This window comes from Mustela putorius, unplaced genomic scaffold (assembly GCF_011764305.1).
Source record: "Mustela putorius furo isolate JIRA1106 unplaced genomic scaffold, ASM1176430v1.1 tig00003836_pilon_pilon_pilon, whole genome shotgun sequence".
NCBI lineage: Eukaryota > Metazoa > Chordata > Mammalia > Carnivora > Mustelidae > Mustela > Mustela putorius.
This window is the reverse complement of record NW_025421989.1, coordinates 1550916-1578522: the sequence shown is the minus strand read 5'-3', so window position 1 is coordinate 1578522 and position 27607 is coordinate 1550916. Positions and strand designations below refer to the sequence as shown.

At 46.8% G+C, this 27607-nt stretch overlaps 2 protein-coding genes and 1 long non-coding RNA gene across 11 annotated transcripts in view; 2 read left to right on the top strand and 1 right to left on the bottom strand.

Moving 5' to 3' along the window:
* Nucleotides 1-300: 300 nt before the first annotated feature.
* Nucleotides 301-21303, top strand: ARSL (arylsulfatase L). The gene is made up of 11 exons (XM_045089263.1): nucleotides 301-419; nucleotides 3671-3715; nucleotides 4757-4906; nucleotides 6276-6397; nucleotides 7900-8022; nucleotides 10522-10945; nucleotides 12058-12194; nucleotides 14467-14601; nucleotides 15314-15476; nucleotides 17495-17616; nucleotides 20861-21303. Exons 2-11 carry the CDS (start codon nucleotides 3693-3695, stop codon nucleotides 21241-21243), a joined length of 1782 nt encoding a protein of 593 aa, XP_044945198.1. The 5' UTR covers nucleotides 301-419; nucleotides 3671-3692; the 3' UTR covers nucleotides 21244-21303.
* LOC106007376 lies at nucleotides 414-24089 on the bottom strand. 7 transcript variants are annotated; one of them, XR_006609444.1, is made up of 9 exons: nucleotides 24003-24089; nucleotides 13830-13911; nucleotides 12623-12742; nucleotides 10965-11024; nucleotides 10742-10853; nucleotides 10477-10646; nucleotides 6321-6427; nucleotides 4745-4885; nucleotides 414-543 (listed from the first exon to the last, which is right to left on the bottom strand). It is a non-coding gene; the product is annotated as an uncharacterized LOC106007376 (long non-coding RNA). The 7 variants fall into 7 exon arrangements; XR_006609443.1 differs by lacking the exon at nucleotides 24003-24089 and adding an exon at nucleotides 20171-20879; XR_006609442.1 differs by lacking the exon at nucleotides 24003-24089 and having other exon boundaries at nucleotides 4708-4885; nucleotides 13830-14501.
* Nucleotides 22614-27607, top strand: part of ARSD (arylsulfatase D) — a 19405-nt gene continuing 14411 nt past the window's right edge. Inside the window, exons 1-2 of one of the 3 annotated variants that reach the window (XM_004768299.3) lie at nucleotides 22614-22696; nucleotides 24261-24410. In XM_004768299.3, the coding sequence (XP_004768356.2) occupies nucleotides 22653-22696; nucleotides 24261-24410 (194 nt within the window). In that variant the 5' untranslated portion in view covers nucleotides 22614-22652. Of the gene's footprint in view, nucleotides 22697-24000; nucleotides 24137-24260; nucleotides 24411-27607 lie in introns of those variants that run through there. The other 2 variants (XM_045089264.1, XM_004768300.3) reach the window with 2 other exon arrangements.

Genomic DNA, 27607 nt, shown 5'->3' with positions numbered 1-27607 from the left:
CGTATTTTGGAGCACAGCCAGCCAATACCCCTCTGAGTCGAACAAAGGTCGGAAAGGTTTCCACCTCCCCGGGCATGAATGAGTCAGTGTTCACAGCGTGAGTCTTCCAGGCTCCTTCTGGCACGGTTCCATTGTATAATGAAGAACAGAAGTTCTGTAGAAACTGGGGACGACCGTCGCCCCGGGACGCCAGCGACTGACCCGTCTGTTCTCTCTGGACAACCGAACTTGCTTCTGCCACCTCCGGACTGTGGCTTTGAAGAGTGAATCAGTTCCGGACGTACGTGCGTGCAGTGATCCAGCAGGCCTGGGGACTCACAGACTGTGAGTGCCGCCGGCCGGTAAGGAGAGGCCGCTCCCTGATGTGCACAACCAGCCGTTCACTTCCAAACTCCAACCTCCAACCTCCAGCCATTCAGGTAAGCGGCTCTCCTGGGGCTCTTGGCAGGGTGGTCCATGCCTATCCAGGGATGCTGGGCAGCTGTCCCAGAAGCACGCCGTGTTGCAGGGCACACCATGTCCTCGGAGGCAGTCTCTGGCAATCTTGCAGAAGCGATTTTGCAAAAAAAAGAACGAAAAAAGAAAGAAAGAAAAGAAAAGAAAAAACATCAGGACATATTTCCAACCCCCTCTTCCCTGGGGTGATTTCAAAAATCAATGCAGATCAGAATGAACTAGACACAGAATCCAGAGCCCGGGGAAATGGAACGATCCTAGATTCCTACAGGTCTCAGACGTGGGGACAGGATGTGGGAGGAATCCTGGAGATGGGAAACTGAGCTAGATCCCGGAAGGGGGCTCATGCCGAGTGGCAACGGCAGGCGTGTTGCCCTGAGGCTCGAGGACAGCCAGGAAGCTGGAGTGCTGTCTGGTCCTCGCCTGGAAGTCGGTCAAAGCCTACATTACGCCTTGCATCCTGTTTTCCCTTTTTTTTTTTTTTTTTTAAAAACTGGCATCTCACAGACCGAAAACCTTGTATTAGTTTGACAGATACAGCTTGTGCGTTTGAGACATGCCGAAATTGCTTTGCAATTATGACACAGGTCCTAGCGAATTTCTCCAGGATGTCACATATTTACCATTCCTTTTTTTTTTTTTTTTTTTTTTTTTTTTTTTGCTTTGAGAAAGATTAAGATCTGGTCTAGGGGCCACGTTGAGCGCCGTGGGCTATGAGCGCTATGTTGTGCATTGGATTGCCAGAACGTACCCCTCTTCTGGTTGCAGGGTAGTCCCTTAAACCTCACCTCTCCAAGCCCCTCCAACTCGGACCCCTGGAAGCCACCGCGCTACTCTCTGCTTTCACTCCACTGTGTTTTCTTAAAGTTTTCTCTGCTAACAGGATGCCAATCTGAAGAAAAAAGTAGGCAGCATTCCATAAACCGCGGAGTTCATTTCCAAATATATATAGATACACACTTCCTTATGTAGCTAAATATACAGAACATATCATTTAGAAGCTAGACCCATATTTGGCATTAAGGAAACCTCATATGGGTTTTCAGTTACCGTTGGCTCTCAGACATGGACTGTCAACGATAACCACATATGACGGCTACAACCAGCCTCCTTCCCCCAGAAAAGTCAGAAGTATCCCCTCATAGGTTTTTTCTGGCAAAACCCCAAAATTTTACATATAAATAGATAAAATGCCTGTCCCAGCTGCCCATAACGACCATGTCTACTTTATACTCTAGTGTATATTTTATATTTTTAAATGCTACAGATACGTTATATATTACCATGGAATAATGTATATTTTCTGTATGTGTGTATCACCATATGATGTATAATGTGTTATCTAGTTTATAAGTATACGTAAATAAAAATATTTATACAGACCCCCTAAGACGTCATGATTTAAGATCTGTAGCCCAAAGCCATAAGCTGAACCAAACTAAGAGTGGGTTGCACGAGGACAGTATGAAAAGAAAACATTTCCAGCTCCCATCCTCTGCTCGTTCTGAGACACGTTGCTCAAAACCATCTATCTGTAAAAGCAAGTCAGGTAGACAGAATTCCCAACATCCTAGTTCTGCGTCAGAAGAGGGGAGTGGTTTTACCAACAATGCACACTCTAGGAGCTTCAAGCTCTAGGACCTTCTGGAAAAGCAAACTTATGGAGACACTGAAAGATCAGTTGTTGCTGGGGTCTGGGGCCAAGGAGGGATGAACAGGGGCAGCACTGGGGGTTTTAGGGCTATGAAACCACTCTGTAGGACACTATAATGGTGCGTCCATATCATTATACATTTGCCCAAACCCATAGAATGGGAACCACCAAGAGGAAACCCTAACGTAAGCTAAATACTTTGGATGCTAGAGAAAGCACGTAGCTACCATCCCAAAGGGTGACATCATTCACCCTCCAGAAGCAAACCAAGATGGTGGGAAGTTGGTGGCTCACACCTCAGGAAAATCCTTCCTGGAAGTTATCGCCCTCGCCCCGCAAGGATGACAAGAACCCTGGTTCGGATGCATCTTCTCTCTCTTTCTGCAAGTCTGCACACTTATATACGCTTACATGACCAATCAGCGAACAGGGTACAGGAGGGAGCGAATCAGGCGGTGCACCTAAACGAACAACTTCGCTAGCAACCAATGCTGTTTACTTCCTCTTTGGGCGTTCGGCTTAGTCTCACGAGGCAATCCTCACCTGGCAACTAGCCAGGCGCCATCTTTTAATGGCGGAGGCCGCCCTGGCCAGGGGCCTGCCCCCGACAGGAAGTGAAGCAAATAAACAGCGATGGCTTGGTGCTAGACATGGCCCAGTGGTGGAACCCATCAGGTTTTATCACACGTGGAAACTTCCCTATGCTGGATGTGCTGTTTACACACAGCCCACAAAGGAACCTATCCCATGAGGTCTATTTCTGCACAAGCTTTGCCCTATCCCTGCTGCACATAACAGCCATCTGGTTGACCAGAGGCTCATTGCCTTGTCCTTGAGGTGAAGCAAATACTGTGTGCAAAAGTGTGAGAAGTCACCTGAGATGGCTAGGAAGTTTGGAAAGATGCCCGTACCACCTGTGGCCAAAGACTGAGGTCCACAGAATGTGAAGGAGGCATAAAGTTCAGGCTGCACTTGAAGGACACAGAGCCCACTGGCCTCTCTCGGGAACAGCTTACATGGGGTAAGGTGGTGCTCATGGGAGGGCTGGATGCCTCCCAGGCTCAGAAGCATCCCCCACCGTGGAAGCCAACATCACTTCAAACAACTCGTGAGTAGGTCTTCAAGGTCACTGCAAGGGCTGAGCTGATCAAGGTCATTCATCCACAGAAATCCAAAGTTGGCTTTCCCCTAATGTCTGAGCCAGGGGTTGGGGAGTGGGATGGTGAGTTCATATTTAAAGGGGACAGAGTTTCAGTTGGGACAGATCAGATCACCTGGGCAAAAAACAAAACAAAACAAAACAAAAAAACCCAAATCCATATCATCCGGCCCTCGGAAGTCATACATTCTACATTCTTAACATGGTGTTCAGCATCTTAAAAGCCTTTTTAATGGGGGAAGGCCATTCTTTTTATGAGTTTTTGGTCATTGTTTTAAGGTTTTGTTGATATCATCCGAGAGAATCAAAGTCTCCCTTTTGCTAAATACTTAGTATTTTATGGATGGAATTAGTGCGTGTCTGCTGCCTTTGTTATGATAGACCTCCTTTATTTCTTCCAGGCAATAAAAGTCAGGAGAGAACATGTTACCTCGGGACCACTCTTGGTAAGACAGGATTACATGCAATGCTTAATCTTCTGTTTCTGCTTCTACATTTCTTTTTGTCCCTTTGTCAGGGTGCATGGACAAAGTGGTCTTGTTCACCTAGTCACTGATGGTGCATCTGCGGCAGTGATCGTGGGACTCGGGATTCCTATCAATGATCCACACCCCCCATCTGGGATCTTCTGAAGGAAGTCTGCTTCCCTATTCCCAAACCCAGTTGTCTGGTTTTCCAGGGAGTCCATATTGCAGATCTTTGGCGACTCAGATCTCGCCATTAGTCCATGGCACTGGGGACGACAGCACTCTTGTCCTGCTGTGTATGCATGAGCCCAAGGTGGCTTCCATATAAAGAGAGAGGAGGGGCTCCATGGACGCCATGGTTATGGGGTTATGATAGTGATGATGGTGGGAAAGCCCCCAAGCTCCATGGCAATTCTTCTCCTGATGTGCCACCACCAAGTGTCTCTGCTCTGGGCTGGAACCTCAAAAAGACCCACTTCCCATCATGAAAAAAGTCAGTCACATTTGTGCTAGAATATATGGAGACTTTTAGTAGACTCAGAATCAACAGCTGGTATTGGTAAGCCCTTGCCCTGACTTTTCTTCTCTGTCTTGCTCTGGTCAGTGGTCCAACTGCCTACCAAGCACCACAGATACCCAAGTTCAACATGGTTGACTTATTTAAGGAAAAATTAAAAGGCAAAGGGGAAGGAGCTGTAGGCATTCTAGGGACCTGATCCATGCCTAATAAGAAACCAAATAAGGTTTTTTCTTAATCATGGGTGTGATGACCTAACAACAGTCTCTAGGGCTTAAAATGGCAAAAAATGTTGACGGTTGAAATAAAACCATCAAGAGCTTGAGTTGTGTTCAACTAAGAAAAAGTCAAATGCCCAAGAATGTACTTAACTATTCTACAATGTGATGCTAATATCAAAGTCCCCTAAAATGTGAACTTGCCTAAAAAAGTCCCACCTATGGAAGTCACGTACAAGACATGGGATAGCAGAGTTAAGCGTCCATCGGCACCTTGTCTTTCAGGAGCTGGCTGGCTGTGACGGTCGGCATGCTTCTAGGTGTGAGGCCCTCAGCTTGCAGGGATTTATCTGGTGGGCGTCCAAACATCCTTCTTCTGATGGCAGATGATTTTGGCATTGGCGACATTGGCTGCTATGGGAACAAGACCATCAGGCAAGGATTCTGAGAGTCGTTCATCTGGGACCCCAGTGAAGACCCCACTGACAATGGATCTAACTCTCCATATGTGCTATACGAACTTCGATGGGATTCTCCACACACTTCCTTTCATGGCCCCTAACCCTTCCTTCTTCCCACCCCAGTGCTAACCCCAGCTCAGATTCTTCCTATCTGTGACTTTTAGATGTGTTTTCACCAGCAGAGTCCAAGACGGACAGTGTTTAAAAATCGTTGGTGTTGCATCAGAGTCAATGACCCAAGTCTCCTCATGCTCCTCTTCCACCCATCAGCCCAACTCCATCTATTCATGCATGACTTCAGTGCTCCCTGCTGAAAAGCTCTGCTTCTGACAAATCCATGTCCCCTATCATCACCAGATATGACATGCTTATCTGCCATTGCTGGCCCATCTCTCTAAGAAGGAGCTCATCCCATCGCCTCAATCACTAATTGACCTTGGAGACCCAGCTTAGGCAACACCATGAACCTGCCCCTGAATTGCACCCTCACTACAATATGTTGGGGCTGAGAAGTACAATTTTCATGAGTCCCATTAAAGAAGGCACCCCAGATTCTCAGTTCTGGATTTCCCATTACGTGCCTCTCTGTACCATTAGCATGTTGCAGAAACTTAGTAAACAATACTGAACTGATGTTATGTTACTTCAGTGGTACAGATGACATTTGAAGTTCTTGCCACTGCCTTTTGGTCATTCCCAAGAACACCTGGATGGGTAAAAGGATGATGGGCTGATTTTCTTTCTTTTTAGAAATTTAAATTCAGTTAATTAACATATAATGCCTTATTGGTTTCTGAGGCAGATCTCAGTGATTCATCAGTCTTATCTAATACCCAGTGCTCATCACATCACGTTCCCTCCTTAACGCCCATCACCCAGTTACCCCATCTTCCCACCACCTCCCCAGCAACCCTCAGTCTGTTTCGTATACTTAAGTGTCTCTAATGGTTTGTCTTCTGTTCTTATTTCATCTTGTTTTATCTTTTCCTTCCTTTTCCTCTGATCCTTTGTTTTATTTCTTAAGTTGCATATATGAGAGAGATCATATAATAGTTGTCTTTCTCTCATTGGCTTATCTGGCTTAGCATAATACACTCTAGTTCCATCCACGTCATTGCAAATGGCAAGATTTCATTCTTTTTGATGGCTGAGTAATATTCCACTGTGTATAGACGATATCTTCTTTATCCATTCGTCTGTTAGTGAACATCTGGGCTCTTTCCATAGCTTGGCTATTGTGGACATTGATGAGATGAATTTCTGTTAAATAGGTTGATATGCTTGTAGGAAACCGTATGTGTTTGTTTGTTAAGAAATAACACTGTTGATGTTTCCCTCTGTAGGACTCCAAATATTGACCGCCTTGCAGAGGACGGTGTGATGCTTACCCAGCATGTGGCAGCTGCATCAGTGTGCACCCCAAGCAGGGCTGCTTTCCTAACGGGCAGATACCCTCTCAGATCAGGTTTGTCCTCTTTCACGTCTAACCGTGGCTCTGGAAAAGAACATGATCCCTATATTAGAGATACTAAAGCATGGGTCCACTGCTAGAGATACTAAAGCATGGGGAGAAAATAATGTAACCCCTTCATATTTTTACCAGATTAGACCCGGTAAGAGCCATAGAGCCCTGTAGGTAATGAGGTGACCCAGGCAGAGGGATTTGAGTAGGGAGTGGACCAAAAGTTTGAAGTCTGTGTGATGTCTTTGCATCCTTCTGCCCTTTGACCCTAAAGATAAGGAACCTGCCTATCAAGGGTTATCTCCTTTAGTAAAGCCAACTGATTGTAGATGTTAACCATTTCTTTAAAAACCTTCACAGAAACACCTAAACTAGTGGACTAGCGTCTGAATAACCGGGGACTAGTGTTTGAATAACTGAGGACTGGCCTGGCCATGTGACTCTCACAGACTCTCCCATATATGGGTCCCTGGTTTCTTCTCACGCCTCCAGGGAAGACAGAATTCTGGCTAATGTAAATTTATGTTCCATTACTCTTCGCTCAACCAGATGTATGCTCAAAGCTTTGGAAAATCTCAGAATGAATTCTCCAAGTTCCCAAATGATGATGGTTGAGATATGATCAGTCTTGGAGCCAAGTAGATCTTCTCAGATCTTCCTAGTGAAGACTGAGCTGCATTCATAAAATCAGTCTAGGAGGTACAGAACGTCTTTCAAGTTAGTGGTTCTTGACTGTATACTGCAGAGCTTTAGAAAAATATTTAACCTATGTTTTTTAAACACTTGAATAATTGAGTGAATTGAGTTGAATAAGTTATCAGGGTCAGTGCGAATTATATCCATGCCTCCCTACTTTGTTAGCATACATGGATCATCTGGGGCATCTTGTAACCATTCCAAATCCCAAATTCCACCCCCAACCAATTAGAATCACAATCTCTGGGGAGGCACAATCTCTGATTGGCTCAGTTGGCCAAGGATCTGACTCTTGGTTTCAGCTCAGGTCACAATCTCAGGGTCGTGTGATTGAGCTCCGCCTTGGGCCCCACTTTCTGTCTGGAGTCTGCATGACAGTCTCTCTTTCTCCATCAACCCTCTGCCTCTCTCCCAGCTTGCACTCTCTCTCCCTAAAGTAATTAATTAATTGATTGATTGATTAAAACCTTAAAATAAAATCACAAGCTATGGATTGACAACCAGGTTTCAGAATATTTTCAAGCTCCCCAAATGATTCCAAAGTCCAGACAAGTTTGAAAACCTCTGGATCATATCAACAGTCTGGTGCAATTATAAAACCTTTTTAAATTCTCTTTCCTTTTTCACTTAATCCTCTATGTGTTTATAACCTTCACATAACAGGACAACAGTTCTTCTTGCTAATTTTCCAATTAATGTTTCACAGCATATTTTAAATGAAAAAAAAATCAACATTATTATTGTCAGTATCATTATTATTAACGTGTCGTTGTCGGATGGTAACGTTTCTTTGAAAATGGTTCCCAAAGGTATGGTTTCCAGCAACGGTTATCGTGTTGTTCAGTGGACCGGAGCATCTGGAGGGCTCCCAACCAATGAGACAACTTTTGCAAAAATATTAAAAGACAGAGGATATGCCACTGGGCTAATAGGTATGTATATTTTGAAAGCATTAAGTACATTTCCTTTATATGGAGAGTGTAGTCAACCAAAAACCTGGGGAATGAAATGGTTTTGATGTAGTGGGATTGTCCACCAGGCAGAAAGCTCCACGAGTGCAGGAATGACCTGAGTACCCAGACTGCGTTGTGTGAAGTAGATGCTGAAGATATATAAGTTTAATGAAATACCTGGCATTTCATAGTATTTGCTGATGCACCATGATAAAAAAAAAAAAAAAAGTGGGGGGGGACATTTTTTCCTAATATCAACGAGCTATTAACAATTTCCATAATGTTTTCCTTAAATTTCCAGAAATTCCTTAAATTCTGCACAGAAATGGGACTGTAGGGCTTAGTACTTCTCTGCTTCCATAAATAGCGTGCTTATCTTTCTAGATGTCAATAAACCGTGTCATGTACAAACTGAAACACAATGAAGCATAGTAGTTTCTTGAGAGGGGACCACGCTGTCATTGTTGCCATCATGCTATAGTGTAATTTTTATTAAACTGTGCCACTTACTCATCGTAAACAGCAAGACTAGCTGATACACTGAATATTCAATCCAATAGACTTATTATAATTTTTTTGAGATAGAAGTCTATTCTCACGGAATACTCCTTGGAAAATCTCATGAGGTTTTCTGGATGAGAGATGGCCATTTGGGGTCGTGGGAAGACACGAAGGTTTCTATCAACGCTTTAATAGTGACGGGGAGAAGATAAGCATCTGCATCTGCGATTGATTGAACTTGAAAGCTGTGCTCTGTAGAACCTCTAACCTACCATGACCCTGACTACCATTACAGTGGTTTAACAAGGAAAGGGACAGTTCCAAAGTCAGGAAATTGTTTACCAACACTGAGAACAGCAGATCGTTTTCTAGAACAATGTGAGCCCTCTGTGCCTTCCTTATTGCTCTGACACAGACCTTTGCAAATTTAGCTACAGTAGACTGAATAACAATCACCAAAGATATCACACCCTACATGCCAGAAGCTAAAAAAAAAAAATTACCTTATATGGGGAAATGGTCTTTATAGATGTGGTTAAATGAAGGACCTTGAGATGAGGAGATTTTCCTGGATTACCCAGGGGAACTTTATATGCAAGGTCAAGACTCCTTTTATGACAGACATAGACGTCAAAAAATGGGCAGAAGACATGAACAGACACGTCTCCAAAGAAGACATACAAATGGCCAACAGACACATGACAAAATGTTCACCATCACTAGCCATCAGGGAGATTCATATCAAAACCACATTGAGATATCACCTTACACCAGTTAGAATGGCCAAAATCAATGAGACAGTAAACAACATGTGTTGGAGAGGATGTGGAGAAAGGGGAACCCTCTTACACTGTTGGTGGGAATGCAAGTTGGTGCAGCCTCTTTGGAGAACAGTGTGGAGATTCCTCAAGAAATTAAAAATAGAACTTCCCTATGACCTTGCAATTGCATGACTGGGTATTTACTCCAAAGATACAGATGGAGTGAAAAGAAGGTCCATCTGTACCCCAATGTTTATAGCAGCAATGGCCAAGGTCGCCAAACTGTGGAAAGAACCAAGATGCCCTTCAACGGACGAATGGATAAGGAAGATGCGGTCCATATACACAATGGAGTATTATACCTCCATCAGAAAGGACGAATACCCAACTTTTGTAGCAACATGGATGGGACTGGAAGAGATTCTGCTGAGTGAAATAAGTCAAGCAGAGAGAGATAATTATCATATGGTTTCACTTATTTGTGGAGCATAACAAATAGCATGGAGGACATGGGGAGATGGAGAGGAGAAGAGAGATGGGGGAATAAAAGGCGGAGATGAACCATGAGAGACTGTGGACTCTGAGAAACAAACTGAGGATTTTGGAGCGGGGGGTGAGGGTTTAGGTGAGCCTGGTGGTGGGTTTTATGGATGGCACGTATTGCATGGATCACTGGGTGTGGTGCATAAACAATAAATTTTGGAACACTGAAAATTAAATTAAATTAAAAAAACAAAGACAGAGGGATATATGACACGGAAGGGAAGAAGGCAGTGTGGCCACAGAAGCAGAGTGGGAGGGATATGACCATGAGTCAAGGAACTCTTGGAGCCCCCAGAAGTAGAAGAGGCAGGAAAGATCCTCCCCCGAAGCCTGCAGAGGGAGCACGGTTCTGTCAAACCTTGATCCTGGGGTTCGAGCTTCAGAACTGTGGGAACATAAATTCCTATTGTTTCAAGCAATCACAAATTAATAGTAATTTGTTTCAGTAGCACGGGAAACAACGTGCCACATAATGCTGCCACACAGGTGTCTCATTGCTCTGTAACAGTGCTAAGCCAGGTTGTGGTTGAAATAGCCGTGAACACCACCCACATCTTTGTACCTCCCCACCCCGTTCGTGCATGCGGCAGAACAGCTAGAAGAGGGCCAGCCTGCAATACCTACTAACCAATGATCAGCCGGTGGTGACATGGGAATCCTCTTTGCCTTTCAGGAAAATGGCATCTGGGCCTCAACTGTGACTCTTCCGATGATCACTGCCACCATCCCATCAGCCACGGATTTGACCATTTCTACGGAATGCCATTTTCCATGATGGGAGATTGCATCCACTGGGAACTGTCGGAGAAGCGTGCAGGCATGGAGTACAAACTCCACGTCTGCTTCCAAATCATGGTCTTTGCTGCCCTCACACTCACCGCTGGGAAACTCACCCACCTGACATCGGGCTCATGGACGCCAGTCATCTGGTTGACCATTGCCGCCATCTTGCTCTCTGTGACCTCCTGTTTCATAGGGGTCTTGATTGTTCATGCAGACTGCTTTCTGATGAGAAACCACACCATCACGGAGCAGCCCATGCACTTTCAAAGGACGACACCTCTTGTTCTCAAAGAGGTCTCATCCTTTGTCCAAAGGTGAGCATCAAAGAGTTACCTTTATCCTAGTCTCTGGTCCATGATGAAAATGAATCTTGAAAAATCTTCCACTTTCTTTCTGTAATGGAGATAGGAATGGTGAACTCATTCTGGCCCAGGAAGATATTTTTGATAAAATGTGTCAGAAATGCTCTGTTGAGCCCAAGTTGATGGTGACAATTGAAACAGGTGACAGGGCACATGAAATTTGCTGTTGTCCCCCAATCCTTGGAGCTAGTACCATTGTGTAAGCACCCACTGATCACCACAGGCCATATTTAACTCACACAACAAACTGAATTACCTGAAGATTTACAATAAATATAAATATTTTTAAAGCTCTATCATTGGAACTAAGTTGTCCTGTTGTTAACTCTATCTTAAATGTAAATTTGAATAACAAAGGCACTTACTATGTCACAGTTAAGAGGGGCAAGATATAAAGCTACATCACACAGAGCCAGTTCCATGCTCCCCAAGTGTTTCTGTAAAGAGGGGGACAGCATAGAACCCCAATTCACCTGGTGGAGATGAGGTTGTGATCATGTTCCAGAACATTCTTTTTGTGGGCTTGCCTAACATGGGTGAGAAATGATACTGATAATTACTGTCAAAGACAGAGAGAGGAACAGATGAGGCACCACCAAGATGGGGGACAATGAAATTGAAATTAATAACCTAATACTTGCCATTTTTCAAGTGTATTTTAAAATAAGCAATAAAGTTTATATCCTAAACTTTATTGCTTGAGAGCAATTAAAAAGAAAACCAAATGTAAAATAATCGCTTTATTCTGTATGCTAAGGTTCTAAATGGGAACATATACTGAACTAATCGAAATAAACATCAGATCAGACAGTTGCCTGGGGTTCCATCTTACGTTCATTTGCCAGAAGTATGTAGAGTTATAAATTGATAAAATTCAGGGGGAAAAACGTGTATGGTATCAGTGTGAATTTTTCAACAGACTTTAGAAGAGTAAAGTCATCCCATTAAAGAGTAGCAGATATACTTGTTGAAGGAAGTGACAAACTAGATCTCTATCTTGTGTCTCTAGGACCTCAATCTATCCTTAAGTAGAAATAACTCCAGTCGCCGTTATTTATTTTCAGGAACAAGCACAGACCTTTCCTCCTCTTTGTCTCCTTTCTACATGTGCACACCCCTCTGATCACTACGGAGATGTTCCGTGGGAAGAGCGTGCATGGGCTGTATGGGGATAACACAGAAGAGATGGACTGGATGGTGGGTAAGTGCCTTTTCCTGGTGAAAATAGGACACGTGTCCCTCCCAAAGCAGCAGGAGGAAAGGACATACAGAATGAGATTAGATTAACTGTGTTTGCTTTCTTTCTGCTCATCACACTGTTTTAGGTGGATTGATTTATTATTTTTCCCCAGGAGAACAGAGATTAAAATCCCCATGGGTAGGATTGTCTTGCTTTGTTCTCCCTGTGTATCCCCTGGGTTTGGAATAATCCCTGGTATGACACAGAGTGCACATTTCTTCAGTGGGTACATCGGATATAAACACAGTGACTCCCGTGAGGCTCAAGCAAGGACTTGGATGACCTAGGGTTGACATGCTGGTGGACATAGAGGGCTAGGAGCTGCAACATAATGGGAATTAGAGATTTTAGGAGAAAACATGATTTATATAATCCATTGAAAACATTACCTTGGAGGAAATTGTTGGCAAAAATGCTGGTGGTTGGGAGATAGGTAGGCAACGATCGATGTCACATCACATCCCCAGTGCAGCTTCAGGACAGACTGACTCATCACTGCCACTATGGTCCTTGTGTGGAAAAGATTAAGGATCAGTGGAAAATACACGCTATTTTTATATGATGCCAAATACTGCGTGTTTAAAATAGAATTCACCATGCCACAACTTGAGGGATAATCCTTTAAATGAAAGACGCACAGATATATGTAATCCAATACATATCGAATGATAAACTATGAAATTCTCCAGTGCGTAGTTAAGAACTCCTAAGTCCATCAAGATAAGGAATTCTTAAGACTTAGGTCAAGAATCTTCTCTATGGCTTCAGTGTCTCTGTGCTCCTTGATTGAGATTGATGGCTCTTTTTTTTTTTTTTTTAAAGATTTTATTTATTTATTTGAGAGAGAGACAGTGAGAGAGAGCATGAGCGAGGAGAAGGTCAGAGGGAGAAGCAGACTCCCCACGGAGCTGGGAGCCTGATGCGGAACTCGATCCCAGGACTCCGGGATCATGACCTGAGCCGAAGGCAGTCGTCCAACCAACTGAGCCACCCAGGCATCCCAGATTGATGGCTCTTGATTGAGTTTCAAACTCAGTCCAGCCACAATACTGACAACTTTTTTAATGAAAATCATGGTCCAAGTGTAAATAGGTGGAGGACAGGGGATTTTTAGGAAAGAGAAACTATTTTGTCTGGTACAAGAACACTAGGTACATGGTATTATGCATTTATCAAAACCCTTAGAATGTACACCACCAAGAGCGAACCACCATAGAAACTACAGACTTTAGTTAATAATAGTTTATTGGTATTGGCTCATAGATGACATTATGACTCAGCTTATCTCTAAAACTGAAAGCTGTTTTAAAAAAATGAAATCTATTAATTGAAGGAGGGGGATTTCCTAGAACCACAGATTTTAAGTCTTCAGCAATTGAAGACAAAGAAATGTCTTAACTACAGATGGAACAATGAAAGAGAAAAATAATAGGGACATGGCTAATTTCAAGCTAAAGGGATGGAAAATGGTCTTCACTGTGCTCAGTTAAACCCATGAAAATGCAGTGTCACCAGACTGGAGAAAAAAGCAAGACCCAGCTCAAAAGATATACTGTTTAAATATAAAGACACAGATAAGGTAGAAGTAAAACCTACCCAGTAACAGGATCTACTTGAGACCATAGTCAACTTTCACAACACCAGGTCCTCATGAAAAAGTAGATTGTAGTTCTGTCTCCTGTGGGAAATAAAATAATATGGTTCTTCCCATCCAAATAAAAAAAATAAAATAAAATCTCATAGACACAGTGAATTGCATCAACCATAAGATTTCCCTTTGAGGTGATTATAAGAGACTTGGAGCCACCGTTGTAAACCATTCTTCACAGATGGACATACATTGCCAATGCCATTGTCAGCCTTGTTCCTAGACCCTGTTGATCTCTCCTTTTTCCCACTCCTTCCCTTTGTTTAGTTGAAATATAATTGACTCTATACTCTTTTTTCTTTTTTGCCTCCTTTCTAAGCTTTTGCTATTTTTTCCTATGTACTCTATACTCTGTAGCTTGCCTAAAACTTTTTAGAAACAGAATGGGGTATATCTAAGGGTGTATATGCATCTTGAGTCAGTGATATTCGGGATTCATGATTTTATTGCTACCCACTCCCATTATATGTGAATACTCAAGGCTCCTCCTCATGGAGATCTCCAAAATGCTGAGCCATACAACTGAACATCTTGGTTTAAGATAGGCTCCATTTTGACCTGCTCAAATGCACATATTCTTCACAGGGCAGATCCTTGATACTTTGGATATGGAAGGTTTGACCAATAGCACTCTTGTTTATTTTACGTCGGATCACGGGGGATCTTTAGAGGCTCAACTCAGAAACAACCAATATGGCGGCTGGAATGGAATCTACAAAGGTAGAGAGACGATGGGCTTCTTGTTCATGGTCTCTATCCCTACCCTACAGTTCCCAACCCTTCCCATGGAATGGGGCCACCCACCTCAAGAGAGTCACCACGGAATACTGTTTTTCTGTTTGAGGTGGAAATTATAATCTGGATTTTTTTTTTCTTTTGCCCAATGCCATGGTTTTTGGTCTATTCACAGAATTGTGCAACCATCACCATCACTTAATGGCAGAACATGGTCATCCCCTCAGAAAGAACCTCAGCATGTATTTGCAATCATTCCCTGATTCTCTCTGTGCCCAGCCCCTGACAACCACCAGTTGAGTTCAATCTCTGTGTATTTCCCTAGTGTAACCGTTCCATGGAATCATGCAGTTATGTGGTCTTTGGCCACTGGCTTGCATTCACCGAGCGTGAAGTTTTCTAGACTCATTCACATTATGCCAAGTGTTAGTGTTTCACTCCTTTTCATGGCTGAGTCATCTTCCATTGTTGGGAGGGACCACACTTTGGTCATCCATTCAAGTGATGGACTCAGGATTTACACAATGCATCCAAGGACCGTGGTGGCCACATCATATTCAAACTGGAATTTTACCAACTACGGACACATCCTTATTGGGTGTAACCCCCAAAGATGCCATCCTCCCAAAGACGACAAAACACACTGCCAAAAAAACATGGAACAATCACATTCTTTTCTGTTCATGTTTACACACAGGTGGCAAAGGTATGGGGGGCTGGGAAGGTGGGATCCGCGTCCCAGGGATCTTCCGGTGGCCTGGGGTGCTGCCGGCCGGCCGAGTGATCCACGAGCCCACCAGCCTGATGGATGTTTTCCCCACCGTGGTCCAGCTGGGGGGCGGTGAGGTGCCCCAGGACAGGTACAGAACAGCTCCAGGAAACCCAAGCTAGTCAGTTTTCCATACAGACAAACATGTATGTGAAATGTCATTGTCACTTTTGAATTGCGTAACATGTCCATGAAATGAGTCTCTGGGAAAACACTCTCTCGAGGCTCCCTACTTTCAGCCACCAGGATCAGCTACCTGCTTCATTTTATACAGAGAACGCCCACTTTCCTTCTCCTGAGTGAAGGCATTTTATCATGGTGGTCACTGAACAATCTAACAGTTTGTCACAGGAAATTCCTTTCCGTGGTAGAGATTTTGCATAGATTTCAATTTTCCTTCATCTCAAAAATTACAGAAAACTTGGGGGGGAAATAGAAAATAAAATTATTTCAGAATCGGATAGTGAATTATGTATACAATCATATAATCATAATTGTCCAATCATAGGATAATAAAGGATTCTCATAGTTATAATTGTATGATGTATATCATCTATCTAGATCTATCTAGATCTGTCTAGATACGTAGATTAAGATATATCATTTAGATATATTTTCCATGTTTTATATATATATATATAATTTATAGAAATATATACATTTCTAGAAATTTTTGTTCATAGACAACAAAATTTAATGACTTCATGTTATTTTCTTTCAACCATCGCCTTATATGTGGACGTTAGCCTTGCTTTAAAAAAAAAAAAAAATACTGTCCGGTCACGTTATTGCCAGTCATAATTGCCTCCTAAGTAAGAATCCTTTAGAAAGTGAATTCCTGAGTCAAAGAGTAGGACCGTTTATAGGTAAATCTCTTGATATATTTTGTCAAACTTTTCATCAGGAATCACTAGCAGTCATATGTGACATAGCCATTTTAAAACATAACAGAACTAAAATCGATGTCAATTCTGTACATGTCGTTTATATATATAAATTACGCATATGTGTCTATACAAGTATACATCAATGTGTGTGTTATAATTTTCACTGTTTTATCCTTAGAGGCTGAATATTTCACACCTTGTTGTCTCTTTTCTTGCAGTGAATATCATATCTCTAGTTGATTATTTTTCCTAATTGGGTGCTAATTTTTAAATTAATTTATATCACTTGCTTGAAAAATTAAATTTGTCTGACACGTATATTGAGAATGTGTTGCTGCATGAGAAGGTAAAATAAATATAGCCATGTAGTGTCTGATATAGGTATACACACAGACACAGAATCGTATACATGTGTCTATGTGTAAATGAATATATTTTTGGAGGTGTTATTATATTTACACATACACACATATATGTTGTGTAGATAGGTTCTTTTGTTTCATTTTTCATGGTAATTAGTAACTCTAAGTAAAATCTCCTTGGGGTTTTGAATTCTCTACCTTGACGAAGAACACTCGTCAAATTAGAGAAAAAGATCCCCTTTTTACGGCTTTTCAAAGTTCATGGTATCTGTAAAAATCTATCCTTGGTATTGATGGTTTTCATCTGGACACAAAGGTTTCTGAAAATTGACCAGGTCCCTGGGACATAAAAATGCCCGAGGCAGCACCCTTGCACATCACATTGCTCGATATAGGTTTTCTCCTAAGAAGTGTGGAGGAAAGGGAAGTGGAATCCCAAGAACCTCCATCCTGAATGGGAATGGAGCTCCATCTTGGAAACTGAAGAAGACAGGGAAGGGGAGGGGGAGGAAGATGAGGAAGGCAGGGCTGGCGGAGGGGAGGAGAGGCAGGGCACTCTGCAGACAAGGAAATGGCACCATGTTGGTTTAAGAAGACAGCATATGCTGCCATGGCTTAGAGCCCAATAAAGTATAAAACCAAAAAGGCATTTCCCTGAATTTTCCACTTATTCTTCCATTCGCAATAAGGTTGGGCAAATAGTAAGTTCAGTTGAGCATGTGGGATCCTGGGTGATCTTTTAGCCAAAGGTGATGTTTGTAGACGAATAATGGAGGTGTCTCTTGCAATGTTTCCCTAAGCTTGGGAAGGCTCAAGAATGCCTTCCGTGCCCCCCTGAGTCCCTGTGCTCCTGTCCGCAGGGTGATCGATGGCCGGGACCTGCTGCCCTTGCTGCTGGGGACAGCACAGCAGTCGGACCACGAGTTCCTGATGCATTACTGTGAGAATTTCCTGCACGCAGTCCGTTGGCACCAACGGCACGGTGAGTACTCTGGGTGATCAAGTCCCATCTTGGCTTCTGTTCCCATGGCTTTGCTTCACAACTGGCCCTTTTCTTGCTTTCTGGGCAGTATTTTCCCCAGACACAGCAACATCCTTCCTGATGCAAGCAGTCATTTACCGTATCACCATATTATCATTGTTTATGGGGTTTTCATATGGCTTTCCTGCCCACAAGTGTTGCGGTCTGCCTCTCGCCCTCGAAGCCCCTACTCTTAGTCTACATCAGTTTCCACCTGTCTCAACCACCTTAACTCAACATCACGGTTTCACCCTTGTAATAACCATAACTTTGTGATAGAAGCCGCCGTGTCCATACCGAACAATTTTTGCATTTCGAAATTTCCTGGGCTATTTTGGCCCAACTGGCCTTTTCAAAGAACTCTAAGATCATTTGCAAGATTATTTTTTTTTTAATCCCTTGGGAATCTGAATTGTCTTGGCATCCCATGCGTCCATTAACTCAGGGAGACGTTTGGTTATCTTTCCAGTATCAGATTTTCGCAACTGAAACCTGTTCTGTCCCTCCCCTTACTCTTCTTACTTAAAAAGTATGCATTTCATCAAACCTATTATTCCTGTCCCATGTGATGTCATTGCATTTTAATTGCCTTCATGTGTAGAAGGATCTACTGTTCATCCTCACCTAACTGGCATTCCCAGAAGTTTTCTGGTTTTAGGGATCATGTTTCTTTCAAAAACTCAGTTCTTGCATTGACTGGAGAACTATTATTTTTTAATTTTAGACACAGTTAATTTCTGCTGCTACCTTTGTCTTCTAATAACAGAGTTTCACCTATTTGAGTGACTTTTCTTCATTTTTATTTCCCTATTACTCTGACGTTTCCTGACATTTTCTCCTCGGTTGGATTTGCCCTATGAATTGATCAGATTCGGGACTTTGTGATTGCATAGGTTTTCTGATTCTTTTTTTTTTTTTTTTTTTTTTTTTCTCATCAGTGTTTGGGAAGGGCTCTATGCTCCTAGTGCTTTAACTCATCTTTCCATGCCTCAAAACCATTCTCTACAAGTCTCTAACTGTCTGAATCCGGAGACAAGGAACACCCCTTTGGATTTCCCTTATTTGAGGAAATTACCATAGATTTTTTTATTTTTTCCTTAAATGTCCCTCCCTTTTCACCCATTCTCTTCAATATTATTATAATCTAGAATGGCTTTTAGTGCTACATTTCATTTCTTAAAAAGGATGTATTGCCCATCTCCTTCCATTTTTGAGGGTTTCCTAAAAAACCGTCATTCCATTTTACATCGCAGTCTACATCTATGCATGCCTGAGACCACAAATGAGTGCGTCCCGTGATCCGATCTGTTCTTGGACACTCTGGCTACCCCACTACGGACCTCTCATCTCTCAGTCATTGGGCAAATGCGTCTATATTTTTTCAAAGACAGCAGATGGGGAGTGTATTCCCAGTGCCCAAGCCTCTTCAAGGGCACCCGAACTGGCTTTCAGAGATCCACCGTTCATCCTACATGAATAATGCACTTAGCCCCCCTGCTGAAAGCCATCCCAAGACCACCCACGGCACACACATCAGAACAAATTCCTCCTTGTACGATGACCTATCCCCTCCCCATCTCTGAGAATCCCCCTCAAAGAGGGCTGGATCTCCACGTGACTGGCTCATTCTCGATGTTTAAATGCCATATTAACTTTTCAGCGAGGGTTTCTTGACCCAAAGAATGCTGCCATGGTGCACCCATCCTCCCCCCTCCCCCCCCACACTCACACATCCACCATTGTTTTCCACCCTTTATAATTTTATTTTTGTGAGTTTACCATTGTCTGGCCTTTTTTGCCTCCCTAAGACTTGCCCATCTTCTCCTTGTGCTCAACACGTTTGCTGAATTATCACAGCCGTGAGTGACCTTGCTGGGCCCATAGGGCCAAACTCTGTGACTTCCTTCCCAGAGCCCAGGAGGAGCCCTGATCCTGACCCTTATCTGTCCCTGCTTCCTGGTCTTTCTGCCCCTGGAGCTGCTCCTGGAGGAGGCAGACCCACCAAAACCCTGCTCTCTACACTCTGGTTACCCACGTGACTCCCCCAGACTCACTGCCCTGTGGGGGATACAAAGCATGGTTGTGGGGGCCTCCCTCCCAAAAGCAGGAAGCCGGGGAGGACAGGCAGTGATGTTGGTATGACCCACCTCCTGGCAGGAGGCTGGTGCAGGAGCCCTGATGGACCTCCCTTCCATTCTTTCAAAGTCTCTTCCTGAGGCGGAGTTCGGTCTGGTGCCCTCCCAGAGGCTGGAGGTGGTTTGCTGTAGCTTGTCCTCCCTATCTCTGTCCTTTCCTCCTCACTCCCTTCCTTTTCCTGTCGGGGCCTGCCTAGCTGTGGGGGTGGGGAGAGCCTGGGAGCAAGCTTCAAGAGAACAGCTGTTGCCATTTTAAGCCTCTGAGCATCTTGCCTGGAACCACGCACGAGTTATTCACTCCTTTGCAAACAGCTTTACCGAGCTGTAGTTCAGTCTCAGCAGAAGGCCACGGACTGGTGGCCTACAAACCACAGACTTACTTCTCCCAGTTCTAGGGGCTGGACAACCGAGACAGGCTTCTGCTGGCCGGTAGACTGCCACCTTCTCGCTGTGTCCTCATGTGGTGGAGAGACAAGGGACACAAGCTCTGTCCTGGCCCTTGTCAGGGCACTCATCCCGTTCTTGAGGGCTCTGTCCTTGTCATCTGTTAATCCCCCAGAGCCTCCACTTCCTGATTCCATCCTTTTGGGGGTCTGGGCTGCAATATATGAATTTTGGAGGGACACGATTTCAGCCCATGACGCTGAAAAATTCACTCTTTTAAACGGTACAACTCAGGGGCATTTGATACATTGACCGTGTTGTGCAAACAGCACCTGTGTCTCGTACCAGAACATTCCATTCCCCTGAAGACACCCCGTCCCTGTTAGCACTCACTCTCCATTCTCCTCCCCAGCCTTGGGCATCTACTGTTCTTTCCCTGTTTCGGACGTCTCCTACCAAGGAGATCCCACACTCTGTGTCCTTGGGTATCTGGCTTCTCTCACGGAGCAGCGTGTTTTCGAGTTTATGCACAAGGTAACAGATCTCAGAGCTTCATTTATTTTTATGGCTGATTCCATCCCATGGCATGGATGGTCCCCATCTGCTCAACCATTCACTTCAGCGTCTCTCCAGCCATCGTTCTGCTTCTCCACGTCAACCCCCTGAGATTCTCGTCTTTCCCTCAGGAGGAAGACTATGGAAAGTCCACTACACAACCCCAGTGTTCCACCCAGAGGGCGCCGGTGCCTGCTACGGGAGAGGGGTCTGCCCGTGCTCTGGAGACCGAGTGGCCCATCACGACCCACCTTTGCTCTTCGACCTGTCCAGAGACCCCTCCGAAGCCCACGCCCTCACCCCGGACACGGAGCCCTTGTTCCATCAGGTGATGGACACTGTCGCACGGGCCGTGGAGGAGCATCGCCGGACCCTCAGCCCGGTTCCTCTGCAGCTGGACACGCAGGGCAACACCTGGAAACCCTGGCTCCAGCCCTGTTGTGGCCGGTTCCCCCTCTGCTGGTGTGATCGGGAAGATGACCCTGAATCACTGTCCCCTGTCGGAGAGAGCTAGCTCTCTCCCTCGTCCCGGTACTTCTTGGTCCAAATACAACTCCCCTGTGATTATGTCATCCTTTTATGTGGCTGGAACAGTTCTGCACCCCGAAACCCAAAAGGTATAAGGAAGACACAGCAGTGTACCATCACCCTTAAGTCAACCGAACCACATTGGGCTTGTTAAGCCCCCTTGGACCCCCAAAGAGTGAGGAGCAAAGCCCCTCCTGCCATGGGGATTTCCATTCCCCAACCCCAGCCCCACCCAGAGGAGGCTGCTCTGACCCCATCCAGACTCACAGTCCCAGTGGAAGATACTTCCGTACTAGATGGGTTTGCCGACCAAGGCCAGCGGAGCACCAAACATAGCCCAGAAAAGGCGTGACTTTAAAGAGTTTAAAGTTTGGGTTTATTTAACCTTTAAAGAGTTTAAAGAGTCTGGGTTTATTAACACTTTTCAAGCAATTATTCTCCACAAACAGATGCCCTAGAAATTTAGGGAAACCCAGAACTTGGTGGGGGGCTTGTGGGAGGTCCCTGAACTACCACAAAGCCCCCGGGCCCGCAGCCTTTGCACTGGACATGCCCAGGACCGGACACCAGCAGGATGGGGACTTTGTTCCGGACCCTACACCCAAGCCCCTCTCCCTGCACACACAGGCACGCCCCGCGCCCCACCACCATCACTTTGCAAGACCGCAGCTTTAACCCCCTAACTTCATCCTCTCCAAGCTGCAGAGCTGGGAAGTCCTGAGGTCAAGGTGTGGACAGGGTGGGCTTCTCCAGAGACCTCTCAGGAAATATGAGCTAACTAGGGCCGCCAGTTCTAAGGCAAAATCATCTTTTCTCCGAAGAGATCCCTCAGCAAACTGCCCCCACCCTCAAGCTTTTGGCAAGTCTTAATTCCCAATGACTATCTCTGCAAAACGCAGAACGGAGTTGGAAAGGGACAAAGAGAACTCCCGGGCAGCTAATGGGGACCAGGACGGGGAGGTGACCACCAGGTAGACCCCCTGGTGTCAAGTCCTGTGGGTGAGGGTCTATCTAGCCTAGCTCACGCCTGACCCCTGCCCCCCACCTTGGCCATAGAGAAGGGGGATTGCCTCACGGACCCCAGTGAAACAGAATTCACATCCAGGCTGCCTGACCGCACGGGGGCAGTCCCCAGAACTTTCTGGAAACTGCGGGGGTTACCCGAGCCCAGATCCAGCCCGGGTATCTCATTGTCTCCCAGGAGTGTGCGCCCGGAGGCCACCGAGACTCGGGAAAACCGGTTTCCAAGATCAATTCCCGGAAAGCCCTGGGCGACAGGAGATTAAACGGATTGGGGCGGGACGGGGCCCTACCGCCCGGAGGACTCCGCTGCGTGGGCGGGTCCGGGTCCGCGCGCTGGGGGCAAGGTCCTGCGCGCCCGGCCCGCGCGCTGCCATGGCTCTCAGGGCTCCGAGGGGACGCGCCGCGCCCGCTGCCAGGTGCGCGGGGCCGGAGGACGCGGCCCCTACTCGGGGCGGGCATGAGGGCTGGGGGAGGCGCACACTGGGCGACAGTGGCCCCCGGGACGGGCGGGCGGTGTGTGCGCCTTGGAGTCACCAAAACGCAGCTCGACGTCCGCCCCGCAGTCGCAGGGACGCGGAGCCGGGGAGCTGGAGCCGGACGGGAGGAGAGGGGCGGCTGGACCCAGGAGAGGGAGGGAGGGCCCCCGGCAGGAAGGGGAACCGCCGGGCTGGTGCGCAGAGGCCACGCCCCGGCAGAGCGAGGCCTGGTCCCCATCCCCCACTACGTAGGACGCGCTCCCTTGATCCCGAGTACCCTCTCCTCCAGCAGCGCCAGCACCAGGCCCCCAAAACACCCTCTTCCCCCCCCCCCCCGAGCGCTGCCGCGTGCCCCCTCGTCCAGCACACGCCCCCTCCCGCTCCCTGGCGCCTAACCCCCGGAGTGCGGCCGTGTCCCCAATCCCCACTCTCTAGGACACGCCCGTCCCCCCCCTTGGTTCCGCACCCTGACAGCACCGCGACGTCCCCTCAACCCCACCCTTGCTCCAAAGTGGGGGCATCCCCGCTTTGTTCCGCCCCCCCCCATCCCAGCACGGCCGCACCCTCCCCCACTCTGAGACACGTCCGGTCCAGCACCCGCTTCCCCGCCTCCCAAAGCGCGCGGCTTCCTCCTTCTGGCACCGCCCCGCCCCGCTCCGGCCTCCGGCCCCCGGCCCGGCCTCCCCTAGCCCAAGCGGAGCCTTGCCCACCCCCACATCCGGAGCGGAGCCCTGGCCCCCAGCGCTAAGACTTGCCCAGTTCCCGAAGACCCCGTCGCGGGAGCGCGGCCGTGCCCCCTCCTCCCCCTCTCCACAACCCTCTGGACGCTCCGCCTCCGCCCTGTGCCGCCGGGACCTTCCCTGCCCCCCTGCTCCGGACGGCTGGCGCACGGGGGCGCAATCAGGGCACAGGACGGCACTGGGGGCTCTGCAGGCCGGCCCCGAGGCACGCTCGAGCTGCCAGCCAGGCAGGAGGACCTGGGCGCCCCAGGCCCTGCGTTCAGCCGGGTTAGGGGGCGGGCAGGGTTGGAGATCCGCGTCCGGGACGCCCCAAATCCCTTTCCCGCGCGGTCCCTAGCGCGCCCCGCGGGGGCCTTGGTGGCCACGCGGCTCCAAGACCGTGTTGTCTCTACTGGGTCGCACCAGCAGTGCCTTGTCTCCCTGTCGTGGCCGGGGTGCCCTGAATCCCACATTCTTCCTTTTAAAATGCCTGTGTCCCGCTGCTCCGACCCTCTGGGTCCGCCTACCTCCTGTCGGGTGGCTCCAGGGACCGAAGGTGTGCTCCGGCCGCCTTTGCACCAGGAAAGGGGCCCCTGGAAGACAAGCGCTCAGCCCTTTAAGGAGCGCCCCCGCCGAAGTAGCAGAATTAAGGACCAACGGGGTGAGGAGGTTAAATCCTGATGCAGGGCGAACGCACGTGCCTTCCCGGCAAGCCGCTTGGGAAATGCCCACTGAACATGACAAATCCTGGACGTTAATTTGGGCCTTGTTGGTTGTCTCTCCAGGGACTTTTTGTGGGGTCCGCTCCTTCTGTGTTTGCTCCTGAGGACGTCCGAGTTAAAAGCCGCAAATGCCCTTCAACCCAATATTCTACTGATAATGGCAGACGATCTTGGCATTGGGGATCTTGGTTGCTATGGGAACCGTACGCTCAGGTATAACGGGCTGGTGATGCTGGTGGTCCTAGGGGTCGTGGGTGTCTGTGTGGGAGAACACATGTGGGTTATGATGTCTTTGAAAGCTGCCCGTAGTGGGAAAGCCCTCAGGTCATCCGACGTGAACCCCCAAGAAATTACTTTTTGACCGGGAAGCTGGGTCTGAAACTGAAATGTTCAAACACCATGGCACTCGGGTGGTTGGGTGTATTCCTTTCTTAGTGTTGCTGGAACAAAAGAGAACAAATGGAGTAATTTGAGACGCAGGAATTTCTTCTCTTCCCAGTCCTGGAGACCAGAAACCTGAGATCCAGGCGGGGCATGGCCGAGCCCCCTCCAGAGGCACCAGGACAGGGTCCTTCCTGACTCTTCCAGCTTCTGGAGCTCCAGGCGTCCCTACGCTGGTGGCCACATCCCTCCCATCTCTGCCTTCCGTCTTCCCGTGGCTTCTCCTCTGTGTCTGTATCTTGTCTTTTGTCTCTTACAAGGACACCTGTCATTGACTTTAGGGCCACCCTGATCCAGGATGAGCTCATTCCTTGATCCTTAACTAATGACACCTATAAAGACCCGTTTACAAGTCAGGTCCCATTCACAAATACTGGGGATTAGGACAGGACAGCTGTGCCCCTGAGGCTGCTACTCACTCGCTGAGGGGACCTCAGCGGACCTCGGTGGACCTCCATATTCACAATACGCAGGCTCCTGCGTCTTCCCTCCTGGCAAATATGTGCACGATGGTGTTTGCATAATCTGTGCAACAGGAGACAAGAAGCCCCTCATTCCATTTCTTTTAGAAAGACCACCAGGGCAGCATCACACGATCTGTCTTAGCCTTAGCAGCCCATGTTGGGACTGCCCAGGATAGACCCAGGCCCACCCCCTTTGGTCACGACCTTTCCAACAGCGGCAGACACTGCCCTGTGTATGCAGGGACCTTCCTCCCCCCAACGCTGAGCCTGCCCAGTTATACCTGCTGGGACAGACCATTCCCCCAACAAAACTGGACAATCCACTGGCTTCTGGTAGCTTCCGAAAAGTCACCACGATGCATTTTAGAACATTTTCACAGCCCAAGAGCACGCCTTGCCCTCTCTCAGCCATCACTCTATGTAATGGACTGGATCCTGTGTACCCCAGGATTCCTAGGACGAATTCCTAACCCTTCAGGACCTCCTGCAGCCTGCCGGTGTGTGTTAAGAAAACTTAAGCCAAGAAATTAATGGAGAAACTGGGATTGCATACCCAATACCAACGCTAGGGGGCAGCACCCATGATATATGTGTGGGGGGGTGGTGATGGTGGTGTTGTTCATGTCCAGTGTTTCTCCTTCCAACTAAAATATAGGCCGAGCGCAAGGACGGTGTTTGGGGACATCCTAAAGGCGGCGAAAATGTTCTCTTAATTTAGTGCATTGACTCACTGATGAAGACATTGAGCCAGCTGGCCCCATGGGTTGCAGCGCGACCCTTACCCATGTCGAGCCCATGCCCCTTGCAGTCAGCCTATGAGGAATGTGGGCTTTCTGCCCAAACCTACTGCGCTTCCATGGTCTTCATATTGTTGTCTCCACAGCACATCCAGCCACCCCAACACGAGCAGGGCACATCCTTTTAACAGTTTTGCCCAAGCAAGCCATCAAGGCTGACAGGTAGAAGATGTAAAAACCACCCAGTTTAGGGAAAGCTACACCCTGTCTTGGCTTTCGAGGGGGAATTGACTGCACATGCTCTAACGCATCTGTGCCTTCATCCTTTGGAGATCTGCTGTGAAATCATTCCGACTCCTCCAGCACATAAACCGTTCTTCACTAGTAAGTACGTCCCATAGAATTCTCTCCAGGAATCAGGGGATCTGCTGTGCCTAGATATCCTAGAAAATGTCAAGACACCCTTGTTTACAGTCACTCCACTGGCTCATGTGGGACACACCGGGTCTGTGTTTCATATCTTGCCTTGTAAGAAAGGGAAGTCGAGAACCCACGAGGTGTGTAATGAATGTGTAGTCACCAAGGTTTGGGGGAACAGGAGGTCAGGACAGAAGAGGGAGCCCTAGGACTGGCTCTGTGGCCCTAATCCTGCTTCTCTGTATCTGTGCCATCAGTCATACGTCCAGCCTCAGTTTCCCCTGTTCACATAGGCCTTTGGATAATCTCCACCTTTCCTTCTGGGACCATGATGCAAAACGTGGAAGTGAACCCCCGCCCCAGACATGTGTTAATGACAGAAACCAATCTGCAAATACATGTGTAACCTGCTTGTTTTATTAGCATAATAGGAAGAAAAGATATGTCTTCTTTCAGGAAAATGTCATACATGCCCTGCCCATCCATTCCTTTTTTGAGAGTCACTGGGTGGTTTCTCAGCATATTGGTATCACTTTCAGACACTCCCATACTTTCCCTCTGTTTTTAGAATAAAAATATCTGATCCCACAGGCCAGAGGGTTATTTAAAAGAGAAAGAATGCATAAAAAAATGAAAGGCACTTGAGAGTAATATTTTAGGATTATCTTTGCCAGTCAGCTTGGTTAGGGAAAGAAGGAGATGACATAAATTGATTGAGAAGCACATAATTTAAAAATCAGGAGCATTTTTCCTGTCTTAGGGTATCTTTTCACAAGTGGAGGAATGAGATTCTGCAGAAGATTTCTGTGCGAGGTTGAAACCTGTGGTATTTTTCATTCTGTTCCCCAGTGTAGATAATCATGAAGACATGTGTTGGACATAAATACTTGATAGAAGAGAGATAGCTAGACAGACAACAGTTGGATGGATGGATGGATGGATGGTTGGATGGATGGATGGATGGATGGTTGGATGGATGGATGGATGGATGATGGATGGATGGTTGGATGGATGGATGGATGGTTGGATGGTTGGATGGATGGATGGATGGATGGATGGTTGGTTGGATGGATGGTTGGATGATTGGATGGATGGATGGATGGATGGATGGATGGATGGATGGATGGTTGGTTGGATGGTTGGATGGATGGATGGTTGGATGGATGCATGGATGGATGGTTGGATGGATGGATGGTTGGATGGATGGATGGTTGGATGGATGGATGGATGGTTGGATGGTTGGATGGATGGAAAGATGGATGATGGATGGTTGGATGGAAAGGGGTGGAAGGATGGGTAGACAGATGGTTATTTACTGGTACATAATAGATTAGATATCAAGCTAGAGATA